Source organism: Tiliqua scincoides, chromosome 2 (genome assembly GCF_035046505.1).
Source record: "Tiliqua scincoides isolate rTilSci1 chromosome 2, rTilSci1.hap2, whole genome shotgun sequence".
Lineage (NCBI taxonomy): Eukaryota > Metazoa > Chordata > Lepidosauria > Squamata > Scincidae > Tiliqua > Tiliqua scincoides.
The window spans coordinates 149,977,617-149,997,568 of record NC_089822.1 but is presented as its reverse complement, the minus strand read 5'-3'; the positions used below and the strand labels follow the sequence as shown (position 1 = coordinate 149,997,568).

Below are 19,952 nucleotides of genomic sequence, written 5' to 3'. Positions count from 1 at the left end.
ATAGAGCTGCAAGAGCTGTTTGCAGCCGCATCTACCATCTACCTGTTCACCCCTCTGGTTTTTGCTTTTTCCAATCCTGGATAAACGGCCTGGATAAGTAGCAGACTTATACTTCCTACTTAACTCACAGGAACGGAGAGCCTTCTCCCTGGTGCGCTGCAATGTTATGCCATCTAATTTTACACGGGGGAAATATAATGGCCTGAGTGTGCAAGCAAGGGTGTGCAGTTGCAACTCTCTGGGCACTGAATCTCTTCCACACATGATCCTAACCTGCGAACGGTTTGATGATCTGTGTTCACAGTTGCTCAAACTGCTTTTGTCCTCCATACATGGGTCAGAGGACCTTGTGCTACATCATTTGCTATCAGGAAAGGATGAAGAATGTACATGCCAGGTGGCGAAATTTCTTTATTTAATTTTGAGGAGGCGCAGTATAAGTGAGTAAGGGCGATGGATTGGCTTGATTTATGAGGCTGTTTTTGAGTATGGTTTAAGTGTACTATTTTATGTTTTTATGTTGATTTTATGCCAATAAAAGGTTTGGGGGAAAAAGTTATTGCAGTCCACTTAAGCTGAAAGCAACTTAATGCTCTAAAGAAATTAAACAAAAAAAAAAGTGGGATGCATTTATTTGAAATGATTTGTCTGTATTTCTCAGTTGATATTCTTACACTGTCTCCATGGTGATTTGAGGCCTGTGTTGCTAAACATGTTGGTACAGTTAGATTGCCAGACAGCCACTTTCATGCACTGCACCAGCATAATAGAATGCATGTCAGATTTGGGCTGAGGTGTGGTGATGATAATGGAACAGGGTTAGCCTCCTCTTCCATTATCATCACCACACCTCAGGATTAGCCTCCTCAGGATTAGTCTCTTCCTCCGCCTTGTCTCTTCTACTCCCCCAAAGCACCACCCCCAACTCTGCATTTAAGCCCAGAGGCAGCACAGAGAATTCCTCCTGTTTCTGTCAGGCTCTTGAGTTACCTCCTCCCTTTCTCACTTGCCATTACAAAATAATTAACTCTTCCTTGATGAGTCACAGTGCAAATAATTTAATAATCCCCCTCCTTTAGTTCCTTTCAGCTCCAAAGATCTATTTTAACATCCCCTGGGAGAAAAATGATCTGAGCTTCTGCATTAATTAAGTAGGGGGAATATTAATTGTCTGTGCTTTAAAAATAGGATAATTAATCTTACTGCTGTTAAATAGCAGACCTCTGCAAAGCTGTGCTGATATCCAAAAGGTGCCCAGTTTCCTCTTCTCTATTATGGAAGAGATTTTGAACCACTTCACGTGAGACATTTTTGCATTTGGGGATGATGCCAGATTTTAAAAGGCATGTTAGTTGCACCAGAATAAACTGCATGTGAAAATGGTGCATTTGTCTCTTTTTAAACAGCACGCTCACTATTTATATTCTATTGTGTGCATATATCACATTGGATGTGACCCCTATTTTGCACTCAAGTACCATACCAAAATACCTCATATGGAACAACCTCGCATCGTTCCTGGTCTGGAATTCAAATGCACACAGCCATTGGTGTGGTTGTAATTTCCCGGTCTGGAATTTCCCCTATAGGAGGTGCTCGTTCTGACAGTCCTTCTGGTGTCCACGGCTTCCCTTCAGTAGATACTTTTGGAAGTAAAGCCACCTGAGTTCTCCTTGGAACAACACTGTTATGTTGTGTTTCTGGCACAATCTCAGCTGAACGATTGGAAAAAAACATTACTGTGCATCAAGATCCAGTCCCAAAGTGCACAAGCAATATCTGCACACAGGGGCACTTGGGGAGTATGTTATCAGGGCAGACTACACTTTATTATCCATCAATAATATAGGGCTGTTAGTGAAATTCATTATACGGCCTCTCTTTGCCTTGGGTGCAATTGACTTGCGCAAATTCGACTACTGTATAGGAACATGGCAACACCCCACACCCCCATAAAAGAAAACAGTTTAAATAGTGAAGGCAATTCCACTTCCTAAATATGTGCCTGAGAGTGAGCCAAAGATCAGAGAATGAAGCTGCTTTGGGTCATTTGGTCTCTGTTCCAACCTGTTGTATAATTTTTAAAGAGACAGTAGCTTATTTTTCCACTGTAAGGGGTTTTCAAGATCATTCTGAGTATACACAATGTCAGCATTACACACTGGAACGTAACCCTCATGTAAGATAAGGGATGACTGTACTCATTCATCTGGGCATGACAAAGATAAGGTAAGAAAGGAAACAATGAAACATAAAAGGGAGAAGATTGCCTGTATGTCACACTGAAAATGGATCTATTGTCTATAAAGTTTTGAAAGTCTCTGGCCTTTATCCTAAGCAGCATGCATGGAAGCAAGCTTATAGAAGCAAACTTCCCCACTGCATCCTCTGCACATTAGCCCTTTGTGTTCACCAAATATCTACTTGGGGTTCAGGAAGACTACCTGCAACAAAACCGCAGAGGGCTGCATACTTAAGTGATCAGCAAAAATCCCAGCTGTCCCCTCCCACATGAACAGACATGATGCTTAGGACACAAGCCTTTGTCAGCACAAACCTATGCATGTTTACTCAGAAGTAAGTCCTCCTGTGCTCAGTGCAACTTACTCTCAGGTAAACATACATAGGGTTGTACCATAAGATTTTCAAAACCCATTGGACAAAATAAATCAGTTTTCTGTGAATTTTTAGATGCTTTTCTCTCCCTCTTTTTGTCATTCTGGACAACAAACCTTGTGAAATAGGTAACCATTTTTCTCATTTTTGGAAGTTGTTCATGATTTTGCTTGAGGTCATGTGATGAGGGTTTGGCTCAGTATGGATTTAAATTCCAGGTCTAGTGTTCTTTATCTAATGGCTTTATGTAGATCTCTCTCGATCGATAGATCAGGCAGTTAACGTGCATGCCAGAAACCACTCCATAATTTCTTCCTGGCTTTCCTATCACTTTTTGAAAACTAGGGCACCACCGGTTTTTGAAGCATACCTTCAGTTTTAAGGCTATGGCTGTTGGTATGTGGTAGGTGACACTGAAAAGGCATTGAGTCATCAGAAGTCATGTGTCACCCTATCCCCCAGTACCTTCTCAGATTGTTTTTCTGTTTTCTTTGACACGGGAAGGCCCATTGTGGGAGAATAGAGCTTCTTAGAGTTAGAGGAGACCTGAGTCAACTCCCTGTCACTGCAGGCAGTCCACAACTTTGAATCACTTGTGTTATGTTGAATTTTGAAGCATAACTTTGAATCAATTGCTGTATTAAATGCAAGATGTGAATCCTTCCTTAAAAGTGTATCTGTAGACATACCAAGTGCCCTATACACCCAAACCCTTGGGAGATTTTCCCCAGACGTCTGGACAAATGATGTCTTCCCAATCATACCTCATGATACAGGGAAGGAGGGCATGCTATTCATGAGACGTCTCTCTCTCTCTTTCACAGCGTGTCTGGTTTCAAGCTTTTTGGATTCCACGCCAGCAATGTGTGTATGGCCACTTCTTAGTGTTGTTTCAGTGATCAGAGTCACTATCCTTCTATTTACAGTTCCCAATGCTGATTTTCTTAGTGCACTTCTGAAAAGACCCCGTATCTTGACCTTTGTCCCCAAATGGGGTAGCAGTGGTGGACTTGTGAACTTGATTTCAAAGGAAATCATAGTGTCATTCAAGGAAGAAATAGTCCCATTACCCAAGTTCCATGGTGGCATCATAAAAAGCGGGGTTCATGTGAAAGAGAGTGCTCTTTGACTCTAAGGGAAGCATTGATCGCTGGACAGCAGCTTTACATACACCAGCCTTGTTTGGGAATTGGTCAAGTAACTTGCTATTCTACAACTGTCTTCATCCGCTTGTGTGAATACTTAGAGCAAGCTGCTACGGACCGTGGCCATCCTTTGCCCAGATACACTCTGAAGCTGGAAGAGAACGTGTGTATTGGTGGTGTATCCTATCAATCTATTTCTGTGTTTGTGTCTGGGTGTGTTCTGTGCAGTAGTACTGTTGGGGAGACTGGCACACAAACATTGGCTGCCTTTTCAGAATAGTAATGTTGACAATATGGGCTGGACTGTGGGATAGAAAGGAATTGTCTGGCTATAGCACCATGTGCCAGTAATTTTTATTTTTTTTGGTTAATCCCCTGATTCTCATGAGTTGCAATTACGTTGGCAAGTGACTTGCAAAACCACTCCATTGTCCACAAAAAAGTAACATAGAGGTGGCAGTTTTGCAAGTGTAAATCGCAACTCTTTTTTCAGGCTTGTATGTTGAAATAAACCTGGATAGGAAGGGGCAAGAACATGCCACAAGATTCTCATAGGTCAAATAGAAAAATTTCAGTGAAAGGAGTTTAATTGTGTGAGAGATGCACCTGTCATGTGTATTGTTCATGTCTTATATAGACATGTTTTGGGTCTTGACATTTTCATGTCTTGAAAATAAAGCAGACTGCCTGTTGTCTTACAAGAAAGGATATACAGTCTGAGATATATTCTCCTTGGTCTGAACAGCAGGTCTGATAAAAGCACCATTTCTCTGCTACTGAGCAATGCTCAGTACATTTTTGCAGGTTGGCAAGCAGCTGATGCAACACCCCCTCGAATCAGCTGGTGCCAAGATACATCAGGCATGCAGTTTGCTGATGGTAGAAAGTGCCTCCCCTGGGTCTGGCCTGTGTCCTTAGAGGAGCAACCCGCACCTGACAGTAGTACAGTAGGCCCATAGTAGCAACTTGTTAACAAGTGTTTGGAGAGCAGCAGTTTGCCCTGGATACATACAAGATGTTCTGGAGGAAGCGATGCAATGCATGAGGGTGCAACAGAAATATCAACAAAATGTGACTCATTTGCAGTGGGGCTGAGGAGGGAGGAGTAAAAGCCTCATAAGCTGAAAATAGCCTAGTTGCTTGGGAGACCTAGAATGCTATCATGCAGTCCAAGGGCAGCTTCCTCCTCCACAGCTTGTGTGCAACCGTGTTAAGAGAGTCTGTTCTAGGAAAGCTATTTTCCTTGATTGGGTTTGCAGTCGCCATTCAAGTGAGTATGATCTCCATTAGGGGATGCGTGTTTCCAGGTGGCTTGCGTTAACATTTAATAGGATACTTACTTCCCACTCTTCAGGTGGCTGCTACCTCTGAGCAGCTAACCCAAGATTCTACTCCTCTGCTTGCCCTAAAGGCTCCTTAATTTCAGATTTTTGTCTTAAACCAATTGCTTTCTCAAAGCATAAGTAGAGCTTTGCTGAATGGGATCAGACCACAGATCTGTCTAGATCAGCAACCTGCCAACTAGATGCTTCAGAGAATGCCACAGCCAGGGCATGAAGGCCACAACCCTCTTTCTCCCACCTCTCCTTATGGCTCTCCAGCTACTGGCATTCAGCAGTATTTTATCTCTGACCATGGATGCCCCATAAACGGCATCCCCACATACACGGAGGAGCAATATCTTTCAGCAATACCCTTTTTTTAAAAAAGCAGCCGGCCTTTTCATGCAAGCCTAAGACTTGAAGAGACTTGCAGTAAATTTCTTAGTTGTCTTTGTCAATCTAATCCTGCCAGCCACTTGCATTTTCCCCCAACTCCAAACCTGGTATTGGAGCCTATTTCGGTTGCTATGAGTGCACCACTGGAAAAAAAAAAAAGTCCGCTTGTGGCTATTGTGGCTAATCATCGCCCACCACCTGTGTCATGTAGGAGTACTAATCACATAGATTGAAGCCAACAAACTGTGGAACTCCATTACTCTGGAGTTTCCAGAGTTTCTCCATTACTCCATTTTCATTACTCTGAAAGTGTGCGGACTGACATCCTATCAGTCTAAGGCATTACAGATGGGTGGGGATGATTCAGCATGCAGGAAGGGGACATTTTTGGGAGAATCCCCATGGCAACTGTACCATACTCCAGCTCTGAGACATCTTACCCGCCTGAGCAGAGATAGGCTTTGCAGATGCTAGAAATTCTGATACATGTGTTGGACTCTGCACGAGACAAAGCAATGTCTGTCTGTCCTTGTTCATGATGTTATTCTGTGTATTAAGAGTGGAAATTCTCAATGAAATACTTTGACTTGAAGACAGGGCCACTGAGGGCCAAAGCACCTTCCAGGCAAAACCATTTGTTGTGAACGTTTTGTACAAAGTGGTGTATGTTGTCCTGATTGAAAAATGTTTCTAGTGAATGCGTTTGACATTTTGTTGTCCTTGTGTCTCTCCTTGTGGCACTGTTGTCAGTGAAAGTCACTCGATTTCTAAATCTCTTCCCAGTAAAACTGTGCCTTGCTCTCTCTTGACAGGAATCCTTTTGCCAATGTCCAGCTGAAACCCACCGTGACGAATGATCGTTCAGCTCCTCTCATCAGCTGATCCCAGAGATGCTGAGTGACGGCGGGTACCGCGCACCTTTTTGTTTCCGTTTCGCCTGTTTTGCATTTCTCTGATGTCCTTGTAAAACGTGTACGCCTGTCTTCTGAAAGCTCTGATTTTGTAGCTAGGTTGAATTTTCAGCCTCCTGCTTGAAAAGCAGATGTTGGAAAACTCATTTTATGTTTTGCTCTTTAGAACAGAAGGAGATGCCTTGGCTTTGGAGGGATAGGTACCTTGAAGATGACATGGTGTCTCTGAGTGACGAAATAGATAGAACTATGAACCAGGCTCTGTATCACACTCCTCATAGACCATGTTCAAAACCTTCTGCTAAACCAGAGAAGGCTAGTGTGGGCAGGATGAAACCTGCTCCTTTGCAGTATGCTCTGTACTGCATAGACTTTCTCCTGGATGTTGTCAGCACCATCAAAACACATGGATTTTAATAAACCAAACCTGTGGACTTTTGCAGTCGCTGAGAAAAGCTTTGGTGCTGCTCAAGTGTGCGAGATCATCAAGCCGAGCATATTCTAGCCTCTCACAAAATAGCATGTTGCTTGTTCTACAGCTCATGATACAGACTGGGATTTCTGGCTTGCTGTACATCCTCCTTGTGCTGAGCTCTCACAGGGTAGCCCGCTCTGCTCTGCTCTGTTTAGCAGAGGCAGTTTCCAAAAGCTTGGTTTTAAAAAAATAACAACAGATCTCTGCACAAGCATCCTGCCTGTTCCCAAGGAGAAGAATGAAGTAAATGCACATTTAACTGGGTGAGGCAGTACGTATGTATAACTTTTTCACCATGTTAAGATGTTTGTGGTATGTATTAAGAAGGAAAACAGCTTGTGCTGCTTTCAAACAAGACAGTACAAGCTGTTTGATCACCTGCCCTCACTGATTCATCCTGGCAATTAACTGTGTCAGAGAAGAAACCTTAATTTTGAAGCTAACTTAAGCTAGCCCCCAGCTCCCATGCACTCTTGCTATAGAATTTTGTCTATGGATCCTGTATTAAGCAGGGTTTTGTGGTCCCAACCTGCATCCTGGCACCAGCTTGGTATTACAGTACTGCAGGTCAGTACTGTTCTGAAAGAGCCTGTTCTGTGACTAAAATACTTCCATGTTCCTCCTTCAGCGTTTTAGTTGAGTAGCAGAGAATGCAGTGCTGCAGAGATGTTTACCATGATGTCAATGCACAATTCTTTATATAGCAACAGCCCACAAGCAATGCAGTGATACCCCACTACTATGAGCTTTCTATTGTGTTGCTCTTTGCCTCTGAGGACAAGTTGGTTGTGAAAGTGCTAGCGGAGAGTAGTGGTCAGCTGAGAAGACGGTCTAACTGCTGTTCAGGGAACCTCTCAAAGAATCAGATGATGTCCAGCCGTGCTGCTGACCAACAAAAGTTTGCATGGCTTATGCTGAAGCCTCTTTGTGCATGAAAATGGCATCCTTTCTGTTGAATGGTCATGTGGCCATCTTCACTGAGGGTTGATAACTGTGTTCCACCTCTGCAGATGAGGTAAACCAGCCAGCATAGCTTGTTCTCATTCAAGCCAAAAGGAAGCGAGAACCAAACTACATAATAACTATGGATATGATTTAACACATCATGTGTAATCCTGTGATTGTTTTTAAAGTGCTAAGCAGTCACAGGTAGCTTTAGCTGAGGAGAGGACCAGCTATGGGAGGGGGGAGCGGGTCTTACAGTTTTCTGCTCAAAATTGCTTCCTTTGCTGCTTTTCTCTTCAAAGGTGAAGAGTTATGTAGTCGAAATTTTCTCATCAAGCAAGAAAGCTGCTTGGGTGATTTTGAGTAGCCAAACACCTAACAAGGAAGGGACTGTATGACTCCACTTTCCCCCTCCCCAAGCTCTGCTAGTTGTTAACCTGAAGCCATCTGTAGCTGCTTTGTTTTCCTTCAACTTTTGGTTTAAAAAACAAACACACACCTCAGAACCACCTGACATATGTAGCCTGACCCTTGAGCAAACTTCATTGCATATAGATTCTCTGCCCTTCTTTACTAAGAGACTGAAAAATATTAATGGCTTCCAATGGCTGCATGCCTTATAGGGATGGGTGGAAACTAGTATTCTGTGGCAGAAACACTTCATTAAGTCACAAGAAAATGAATAACTGCTTGAATTTTTACTTAAGCTTAGTTACCTTTTGAATATGCTTCCATGAAGTGAGAAAAAAGAAGCCACATGCATGTGTTAATGCTTATATTTTTATATAAAGGAAATATATTTTAGCTATACTTCAATTAGTTATAGTCCCCAACCTCAGCTGTCAAAACAAGATGGGAACAACTGCAGTCCTAGGCACAGTTACTAGAAAGTGTACCTCCTTGAACTCAGTGGGTCTTACTTGTGAGTTAATATGCATGGATTTGGGCTGCAGTTGGAACTAATTTGCAGGGATGGGCAAGAGGGAGGAGGGTCATGTGCAGCAGCTACTAGGCTTGTGAGGAAGGCCCAATCCTTTGCAGCTCTACTCAGAAGTAGTCCCACTGTAGCTGGTCATTCAGTGAGGCTTCCTCCCTTCAAGCAACAAGGAAGCTCACAGCAGCCATGTGATTGGAAAGTATGATTGCTACAAACCTCCCTCCATGCTTCCCCGCCTTGTTTTTCCCTGGGCCTCTCCAGCCAATCTTCTTTAAGGCAAGGACCCAGTAGGCTCCTCTCGCTGCCCTCCCTTATCCAAGGAAACAAACCAGACCGCCCATCCAATGAGCATCAGTTCCTTTCTATCAGAAATGGGCAAGAGAGCCCGCTCTCCCCCCCAGATGCAGATAAACATTAACCCTTCCCTGCCTCCTGGCTAGAACTTCCCTGCTGCTTGCCCAGTCTAAATGATGGCCCCATGAGGTCTTTCATGCTGCAAAAATAGTAAGCAAGCACTTGACTTGAGTCTGTGTGCTTGGGGATGAGTACCAAGTCAAGGGGTCCTTGACTCAAGTGTTTTGCCGTGTCTTCCAAATGCATGACTCAAGTGTAAACAAGTCAGCAAAAAAACACTGATTTTCACGACTTGGAGTCAAGTCACCTGCCTCGAGTACACAACCCTGCCTTGCTAGCCTGAGCCCTGCATCCATTTTACTTTCCTCCCTGAAGAATATTTTTCTTCAGGGTCATTGTTCACAGAAATATGAGGTTTCTCGGTGAGCGCTTTATAGTTGGAGAAATAGCAACAAGCCATCGACCAAAGATTAAGTTCATAGTTTCATCAGGTTTTAGGTGGACCTTTTAAAAAAAGATTTTAAAGATTTTTAGTGCCTGACTATTGCCAGCAGGATCCAGTGGGGTCAGCTCTGAGAAGTTCCTCTTCTTATATAAGTATAGTAACGTAATGCTAAGCTTGTCAAGAAATATATAGGTGTTCAAAATAGTGTGGTTGGTTATTGCGATGGTCAGGTTGGGCAGAGCAGATGTTCGTATGTCACACAAATATACCCCCATACAGCAGTTGTGATTACAAGACACACACTTGCTGATTGATAAAAGAACAACCATTCTTCAGCAAAAGAACATGAGCACTTCTTCAGAGAATGATTGTTCTTTTCTAGTAACAAGTGCACACTTACAGAACTGACAGGCCAATCCTAAATTGCACTGGCACAGCGGGGCTGCATGGCCTCTGCTGCGTCCTGTGCAGCGTAGTAGCTGGCTGGAAGTCGCCTTGGGATAAGAGGATATTTTCCCCCTTACTCTATGAGTAATGCCCCCGCTTGGCCTATGGGATTACTTGGGTCTTTGCCAGCTATTAGCTGGCGGAAGCCAGAGCAAACTGATGTAATGCTGGGAGGCCCAGGACAGAGGTTAGAATATAGTGGAGAAGGCCTCCACCAATCCTGGCCCCCTCTTGGGCCTGTTCCACCCTTCCCGGCCTCCAAACCACCCTCTGCAGGCAGGCTAGATGCAGCAAACGTGGGGTGGTAGACCTCCCCACTGCCAATACTCCAAGAGTTGTGACATGCCTTACGGCACCTTTGCAACACCCTCTGCTGGCATAAGGGGTCTCTGTGCCAGCTAAAGCCTCAGATAGGATTGTGCTCTAAAACACTTTTGACCCCAATCCTGTTATGCTTGTTCCATTGAAATAAATGGGGCTTAATTTAGTTTCAACTAATTTAAGCCCCACTGATTTCAGATGTGACTGATTTTAGCTGTGATAGGGCCGTCACCAGCTTCCATCCCTTCCATTCTTGGAGGCTTAGGTGCTCAGACAGGGCAACTTTGTCCAAGCTTCTATATAGAAGGTATCCCTACATCTAATGCCCATCAAGCACCTCCTGTATTGCTGCTTAGAGATAGAGCAATTTCACTCAAAAGCAGGCATCAGCCCTGTTTTGTCTGTAGTCTGTGCCTTGTTTCTTGAACAGTAGTTTTCCCAGATTAACAATTTATTCATGCCACTTGGCTCTCAACACAGAGGCTGACCACATAAATTAAGCTTTGAGCACTGTCTGTACCTCAAGTTCCAACTTTTGGTATTAATGTGATAAAAGATTTACAATCTGCTAATATATTTTCAGTTGAAATTGAGTTAGTGATGACACTAACATGTTCTTCAGAATGGTTAGGAATAACCAGAGTCAACCATTCGGAAGCCTATTTCATGATATGGGGAAGGTATCTTTTGCCCTCTCAACAATCATGCTGAAAAGAGGGTTGTATAGCAAGCAGCTGCTTCTGGTATCTGAGTATTTATCAGCAACCACCATCACCCGCCAGAACACCACCTGGCTCTTACAGAAGAGAAATAGCACAAGCCACTAAGTAATGCAGTTTGTTTTGATTATGTATTACCATTGAAAAAGAAGATGCAAATATTTGCCTGAAAGACAATGGAGGACTATTTTCCAAATACAGTATGTACTAGCTCCCCACAAGCCCTGTAACTTCACTGATGTACCAGTTTTGAGGACTTGTGTATACCTACCACTGTTGCAGTAGTTATAGGTGTTCCACGGATTAGTGGTCAAGAGTTCTGAACCTACAAAATCACAGCATGGCAGCCATATCGTACTTCACATGAACTGGACTGTTACCTCTGGATGCCAGCTAGTTTTAAAAGCTATCAATGCACTTTCTGTCTTTTGCTGCTACTAATACAGCTACATTTTGTGAATCCTGTAATACATTTGTAAATTAAACACTTATTCTAATTCCAATTGCAAAATATTGAGTTTTTCCCACGTTTGTCTTCTTTCCTAAAACATATCTAAAAAGAAAACATCAAGGAGCGTTGGACATCTTGGAAAGCATGCATTCTGGTGGCAAAAGAATTCATGGTGGGAAAATGAGTAAAAGGAATGCAAACCTTTTTGTTTTTGTCTTGTACCAGTGTCCTGGGGAGGAGTGCCAAAGCTGCAAAAAGGTCTAGCAGTCTGCAATCCTATGTATACTTACCTGGCAATAAGCCAACTGAACATAGTGGGTCTTCTAGGTAAGCATTTATAGGATTGTGCAATTAGTTTTCTAACCTAACCAGAGAAGAATGTGGTAGTTTACTCTACTTGGGGGTCCCAAATCAAGAAGGACCCTGTACTAAGCAAGCATCCTTTATCCAGCTGGGGGAATATCAGGAACTGAGCTTATGGAGCCTGGCCCAGGCTGCAGGGCTTCTAGTGGGCATGGTAGGAATGCATGTCCCTATGCAAAGAAGTACACTGTTAGAGACCCAACCAACTTGATCTGCAAAAGTTGTGTATGTTACATTCATTGTGTGTAATCCTTTACGTACAAGCTGGACCCAAAGGCAGCAGCTAACCCTAGAAGCAACAGTGATGGGCAGCCCAATCCAGCACAGATTCTCGTACAGCAATGCTGGCAAGGACTATGCTGCATCCTACATGGGAATTCTGCTTGCTAGAGGTCTCTTATCCCCTTTTGTCCCCTTGCCCTGGGGTAAGCCTGCAATGGTGCAACTCATACCTGCAACTCATGGTGCAACCCATACCTGTGCAAGCTCTACAGCAAGTGTAAAAAGTCCACATTGCACTTGTTGTGCATATAGTGTTGTCATATCAGGCATGGGAAGTGGGATAGAATTTGGTGTGCACAGCTGCTGCCAATATCAATCCCCTCCTGGGCCTGATCCCCCATCTTCACCCAGTTATAGCGCCTTGCCACCCTCCCCCACCCCATTCCACCTCTGTGCTGCTTGGCAAGGAACTTACCTTCAACGGTGTGCACTGCTTCCGGAGCCAGTGCAAGAGTCAGCATGATCCTTTGTGCTGCCCACCCAAATGCTATGCTGCCCTAAAATGCTTTACAGCCCTTTTGTGATGGCAAGCATGCGTGCAGCATGCACCGCACAAGCCTGCACACTAGTCAGGATCGTTCCATAAAAGACCCTCTCATTTGGCAGCTCTTTCCCCAACACCAAGTTTTGGTGCCTTTTACATAGATAACTCCAGCTTTCCCTGCATCCTTTGGCTGCATACAGGAAGCAAATTTGCAGAGGCAGATTTTCCTTTGACAAGAAAGGAGCTGAAAGCCTATATCCAATGTATCCAACAAATAACAAGGGCTCCTAGATTAGAGTCTTGACTTTCAGTGTATTGTGCTAGTTATGTGGCATAGATATATGATAAGACTAGGAATATATTATTTTAAAAACCTTTATTATTATTTGTTATTGGACCAATGGTATTTGACACACATGCTGGGAGCTGTATGGAAATCAGCACTGATAAAAAATACAGCAATTATGACCCGTATCTATAAAATATACACTGTAAATAGCCTATATCTCTTTTTTAAAAAAAATCCAAAACACAGCTCTAGCTCTGTCCTCATGCAGCCTCTTAGGGGCTGAACGCATTTTGATGCTATAGACCATATGCCTGTAGGAACTTTCTGTTCAAATGCAGTACCAAAGGAACACAACTGCCCCTGCCAGGCTGTACTGCAGACACCTGGCAACAACCAGTCCCCAAAACTGCTGCTCTCTGGGAATTTGGTGTGCTTCTGCCTTCAAGTGGCAAGGTACATATTCCTCACTCCCACTTCATTCAACATGGAAGTCGGAGTAACAAATGGTTCCTCGTTAAACTGCAAGGGTGCAGCATTCAACCACTCCATGCTGTTCCCTTTTCTACATATGCTGATGCCATGCCTGATAGCTGTCTACAATACAGGGGGATGTGGGGCAGCAAGACATAGTACCTCAGATGGACATGAGCCCCCATGCGCAAGGCATGGCCTGTTGTATTTGCTCAGTGAGGGCTTGTTCATCTGCAGTGCAAATCCAACAGTTTCCCAGTAGAAATGTCTGCATTTTTGTGTGCCTCAAAGGTGTACTAGTTATGCTGGATACAGTGCCCATTTTCATTTCAGCCCACAGCTCATTTTTGCTATGGATAGTAGACCTGCTTTAACTTGCCCTGGGAGTGATCTTGTGCACAACTCTAGCATCAACACTCAAGGTTTTTGAGCACTTGGCTTTGCAAGTGGCAATGGCTATTCAAAAAGCCTTACACAACCAGGTGCTTTCTAAGACTGCAATCCTACACATACTGGTGAGCCTCTGAACCCGTGGCTGCAGTATCCATAGATGCAGTTATCCACTGATCCTATAGGGGGGAGCATTGACCATTAGCAGTGTTTAAAAGCTTACTAGTGAAGGGTTTCTTGCTTTAACAGCTCACTATAAGCATTCAAGCTTATAGCGTGACTTTAGCAGTCTGCTGGCAGCCTGAATCTTTGACAAAACTAGATTGAAAAGTAATAGGACGCTATTAAGACAGGCACCCCACATATCTATAGTTTCCATATCCATGTGGGCTCCCTGGAACTGATCCCGATATGTGGGCACGCCTGTATCAGTGGGAGTTACTTCTGGGTAGACATGCATAGGATTATGTTGCAAATCTGTTTGCTTTGTAGGTATTTAAGTAAGTGCACCAATTTGGGCAGCTTTCCTGCAATAACTATTTTGAAGCACGTTCATTGTTCTCACTAAGCTATTGCAGTATCCACATGACTTAGTTTGCTTCATAGCCAACTGCACTGCTTGGTATACCTTCCTCCGCACCAGGACAAAATATAGCATGTACTCTTGGAACAAAAGCTTAAATTGCACCAAGAAAAGCTGGATTCTGTGTCCTATATTGCATTTGCATATATTTGTTTATTTTTGCATGATTAATTCTACTACTAATGATAATTAAAATGCAAAGACCTATGAGAAGCATGGAAGCCCTGACTACTAGATATCCTACTTGGTCCTACCATTGGCAATGTTTGTGCTTGCATGATGCCACGGGCGAACACATGTGCAGCCTCTGCACAGCATGGCTGGATGCTTAAGCAGTAAGAAACAGTTAGGTGTTGCTCTGGTAAAGAGAAAAAACAAAGAAACTATCATGAGCATTTGTACACACACGTACCCCCCCCCCCCCCCGCAGCTGTGCCTGCAGCTTTGGGAACTCACACAATAAGCCCTGGTTACCACAAATTGGCTCAGCTGGGCTGGGCCTCAACTAACTGTTTTACAGCTGGAAAAACGGAGGTAAGCAAACAGGGCTAGCACCGCATGATGAAAATCAACACTGGAATAGAAGCTCTAGGTAACAAATGGAATTTCTTCCTCCTGTAACTGACAGAGAAGTGTCCGGGCGAGGCATACAAGGTGAGTAATGTCAATTAAGCCAATCTGCAAGAATATAGCAGGAGCTATACATGAGTGCAAGATCTCCCCTTGCCTCACACAATTTCTTCTCTGTGTTTGTCAAGGATGAGGGGCTATAATGGTACTGAAGCCCTGCCCTTTAACCATGGAAGAATCAATCCTGATTTCTGAGACTTAAACAGGCATTGATCAAGACCAGGTATGCTTTCAAGCATACCATTGCACCTTTGAGGGGTAAAAACATGCTTCTTTTTCTTTTCAGATGAAAACTGAAATGTTTGGGGAGCTGAATTCCACAACTAATACATATGGCCTACAAGGTCCTGGATGGGTGGCAAGGTCCTACTAGGGTGGCAAGGGCTGTTTTATAGTTGCAATGCAGATGAATACTTGGTACACCTGCCACATTCTTGTGATACAGGAGAGATTCTGCATTTGGCAACATTCTATGTTCTCTAAGCACAGAGTAGTACGTGGAGCTCTGCAAAGCCACAAAAGATGGCAGGACAACTATTCAAACAAAAACCACGAGGTAAGAGAGGGAATCTTTTCCCACTGCATTGACCTTGCAGTGCCTTGATTTTATAGTGTTGTGGTCTGCCTCTTCCTAGACATAAGGACTAGCACAGAAGACCGCTTCCAGTTTCGTAACCTAGACCAGCAGATTATCTACAGTCTGCCCCTTTTCAATTGTTTCAAATCTGGAGAATTCCAGAGCCACATAGAAAGGCTTTAGGTTGAAGCAAAAGAAAACAAAGACATCTTCAACAACAGCTCTTCTCCCAAACTATTTGTACAACAGCAGCCAATTGCCTCCAGCTATACTCCTGTAAGTTGGTCCCCATGTTGGGAGTTCATAGAAGAGAGTTTTAAAGTGATGCACAATTCATTTCAGCTTATTTACACATAAATAAGATGTGTGAGAATGGATGTGCTTATTTATCACATAAATAAGATGTGTGAGAATAAGATGTGCTTATTTACACATAAATAAGATGTCGTGAGAATGGATGATGGCCGGATCCCAAAGGATCTACTCTATGGAGAACTCATGCAGGGAGAGTGCCCTACAGGTAGACCACAGCTGCGATACAAGGACATCTGCAAGAGGGATCTGAAGGCCTTAGGAGTGGACCTCAACAAGTGGGAAACCCTGGCCTCTGAGCAGCCCGCTTGGAGGCAGGCTGTGTAGCATGGCCTTTCCCAGTTTGAAGAGCCACTTGGCCAACAGACTGAGGCAAAGAAGCAAAGAAGGAAGGCCCATAGCCAGGGAGACAGACCAGGGACAGACTGCACTTGCTCCCAGTGTGGAAGGGATTGTCACTCCTGAATCGGCCTTTTCAGCCACACTAGACGCTGTTCCAGAACCACCATTCAGAGCGCGATACCATAGTCTTTCGAGACTGAAGGTTGCCTACTATTTACACATAGAGGAATGGGAACAACGTTGTAGCTCTTTGAATGCTTACTGCGTGGGTTTACCTGTATTTCTGGCTGCAGTGTAAAACTAGTGTTCCTACATATCCCGCTTCTGAAGTTTTTTAAGTAGCTGTGGGATGAGAGTGGAACTATACTGTGTGGCTATAATCAGGCAAGCTTTTATGTGGCTACAACATTGTTTCCCACTTGTGTGTTTCCACTCCAAACGAGGTACTGGGGTGCAGCTGAGCATATGCAGAGGAGTAGCCATTAGGCTTAATGGAATTCTCATCTTTCCTTTTCCCTCCCCAGAATATGCGTGCCAAACAGCACTGCATATTATCCAGGACAGAAGCTGTTCCTTTTTCTCCATTTAGCCTTGCCTAGAATTTTCTGTATGTGCAGGTGGAAGATTGGATGGGGAAACATAGTGCATGGCCACAACAGGTTCTGTAGATGCAAACGGCAGGAGATGATAGTGATGGAGTGATGCACCTGGTTGCAAGCACTACTGTCTAAAAGTGGGTAGAGCCTTGGGGGCTTAGAGGTCAGCCTTGGGGGCTTAGAGGTCAGCCAGGTAGGCCTTCAGGGGTGTCTGAGCCCTCAATCAGTGTCCAACCTGGATTAAGTCTGATGCCACCCATGCTGCATTACTTAGACTTGGGAATAGCTGCTGCCTATCCCAACATCTGTTTGGAGGAAGAAGGGACTCCCTTTCTCCTAGGACCTGTGACAATAGCTTGAGGTTCTCATTTTAGCCATTGGCAGACGCACCTATACTGCTAGATGGGAGGGAGTGCGCTGGTGCTAGTGCAGTAGTGCACAGCTGCTGTAACCGCTTCTGTTGTCACATGGCAAAATGGAAAAAGCAGAAAGAGCAGCAGTCCCCAGTGCAATCTTGGCCCTCTGGGCGCAGCCATGTGCTAGTGTCGAGGAAACTGTATGTGAAATAATCCCACCAAAGCAGGCAGATAAAATGTGGAAGGAAAGAGCACAGCATCTTAGCAATGGCTATAGGGTCAGGTACAACCAAAGATAAAAAGATGGAGTAACACTGTAAGCTGTTTTCTAGCTCTACCTCTGGTCTGTGACTTCCTTTTGATTGCTCCTTAGCAATCATACAGGCCAGAAAGTGTGTGTGTGTGTGTGGGGGGGGGGGGAATAAAAGATATGCCTATAGTGGCAGGGTCAAACTGCAGCTGCCTGACTGTGGATGCCTCAGCCTTTGGAGGCCCAACCAAGAAAATAAAACTTAAAGAGCAGGATTCCAGCAACCACAAGGAGAGGGAGCTGAGCTAGAGGCATTGCTGTCTGCTACTTTTACGACAGAAATCCAACCTTTACCAGGCAAAAACCAAGCAAGAGCATTGCTGCCTTCTTGCCTTGCTGGAGGTAAACAGATACGTGGCTCTGGGGAAAGTAGTTCAGAAACTACAGAAGCAGCAAGGCAGCTGCAGCATGATTAGTGTACATGTACAGCATGGTCAACATGTGTCCAGTGGCACTTTCTGCAAGGACAGCAGGTTCAATGAAGATTGAGCAAATAATAGTTCCCATTGAGAAATATCACAAACAGGCAACTGGAAAGCAAAAAAATCTACGTACTGAAACACACTAACTCCTAAGAGTTCTGGGCCTTTTGTCTGCTGCAAAGAATTGAGGACCACTGGAAACAACTGACATGATCCTATGCAATACTTACTCAGAAATAAGCTCCACTGAGTCCCATGGGACTTAAAGGTTTACATAGGCCTTGCGAAACAAGGCTTGACTAAAACTGGTGTGCAGGAGCTGGGCGGTGGGGGAGACGCAAAGAAGGAAAATATTTATGGCGCCTTCTTATACAGGGGTGTAAAAAATTAAAGTGCTTGGTGCCCCATGTGGTCAGGAACCAAAGGGAGGGGGAAGAGCAATCGGCCTCAATGCCAAGTGGGAGTATCAAGTGCCAGCAGAGTACAGGAAAACAACCAGAGAAATAAAAGAACATGCATTTACAAAAGCCCTAAGAAAAATGTGTTTGCTGCTGCCTAGGTTAATGCTCTGCAGGTCCTCTCCTGCACCTCCTAGGGAACAGCACAGAATACAGTGGCTCTCCATTGCTGTCTGCACCTGCCACTCTGGCCCTTGAGGCCTAGCTTCGGGTGTTTGGTCTATAGCCCAAAAGGCAACAATCCCCTTCTCCCAGCTGCAACCCTCTGCCTTCTTCCAATTCAAAATTTCACCATTATCCTAAGCCTTAAATGGATCAAAATTAAAACCAAAGACACTCCCCAATCCCTCCTCCTCCCCACACAACAACTTCATAAAAAGTTAACTCTTTACATCTCTTTGGCAACAATAACTTAAATCCACTGCTCTGTTGGGACAGGTGATATACAGCAATGGGTACATTTTTATACAAAAATAGTCCTGGTGGCAGTTTGACCTGCTTTCGCTATGCATCTCATCAGGAGACACACACCCCTCCCCAGCATGTGAATGACTCCAGGCATTGCAGAGGGAAACAGAATCCATCCCCTCACAAGGCAGCCTGACACAATCTCATCTGCTCCTGACAGCAGCATACGTCTTGGCCCTCTAGAAGTATCTAAATAATACTGTGGCAGGGAGAAGATGAAGGTTGCCTAGGAAAGGCCAGGGGGGGCCTCAGGTAGATCCCAGCAGTACAGGATCCCTACAAGTCAGAAATGGATGTATGTCATCATGCATCCTCTCCTTGCTTTCCTGCTTCCTCAAAGGTAGACATGGGCTGTGTTGCTTTCCATGAGGCTAAGATGGAGAATGGACATGCCTAAGGCCATTAAGGCACAACTCCTGCACCACTCAGGGCTCAGGCTCATCTGGTCCAGAATGGAGATGGAAGTATTGAATCACCAAGGTGTGTAAGCATGTGGCCTCTTACTAAGGCCAATACAATGTAGGGCCTGAGTGCCAGCTAAAAGTGCCCCACATTGGTGCAGCTGAAATGATGGAAAGGGGCAGACAGTAGCAAAAATGCTTCTATGCAAAACCAGACTGCAAAAAAGGGGAAACGGCTGCTGTACCCAATGGTGTCTCCTGCTCCGCACCTAAAAGGCCACCTTAATCTTGGCCGGCTCCCCTACATGCCTGTTGTATTTGGCTGATCACACGCTCCCACTCACTTGCCTTCCTGTTCTAGCTGCACAGATGAGTATAACAGCCCCAGGTAGTCTCCTGATGCAGCAGGTTGAGTAAAGGGCAAGGCGGGCCTGTAGTCACTGGGTGGGAAAGTGCCTGAGGGCCATGTCAAAGCATTCTGAGTGACACAAGGTGCGTACGTGCTCTCTTTGTATGTCATACTGGGCCTGGAAAGAACACGTGACATGCTTACAGGACAGGCAGGAGGTGGTGTCTCGAGGTGGTGCCCCAACTTGGGAAGCCAATGTGGTTCAAGACATCACGAGGCGTGAGCTAGAGGAGGGCATCAAAATTGCTTGGGTGGAGGAGCGGCGATGTTAGCAAGGTCACAGCTCTACCCTTTAAATGCTATAGGTTCTATATGTCTATATGTC

At 44.5% G+C, this 19,952-nt stretch overlaps 1 protein-coding gene across 2 annotated transcripts in view; it reads left to right on the top strand.

Moving 5' to 3' along the window:
* BAIAP2 (BAR/IMD domain containing adaptor protein 2) overlaps positions 1-11,544 on the top strand; it is a 186,408-nt gene extending 174,864 nt beyond the window's left edge. Inside the window, exon 14 of one of the 2 annotated variants that reach the window (XM_066618508.1) lies at positions 6,292-11,544. In XM_066618508.1, the coding sequence (XP_066474605.1) occupies positions 6,292-6,361 (70 nt within the window). In that variant the 3' untranslated portion in view covers positions 6,362-11,544. The remainder of the gene's footprint in view (positions 1-6,291) is intronic. The other variant, XM_066618510.1, reaches the window with a different exon arrangement.
* The last annotated feature ends 8,408 nt before the right edge of the window (positions 11,545-19,952 follow it).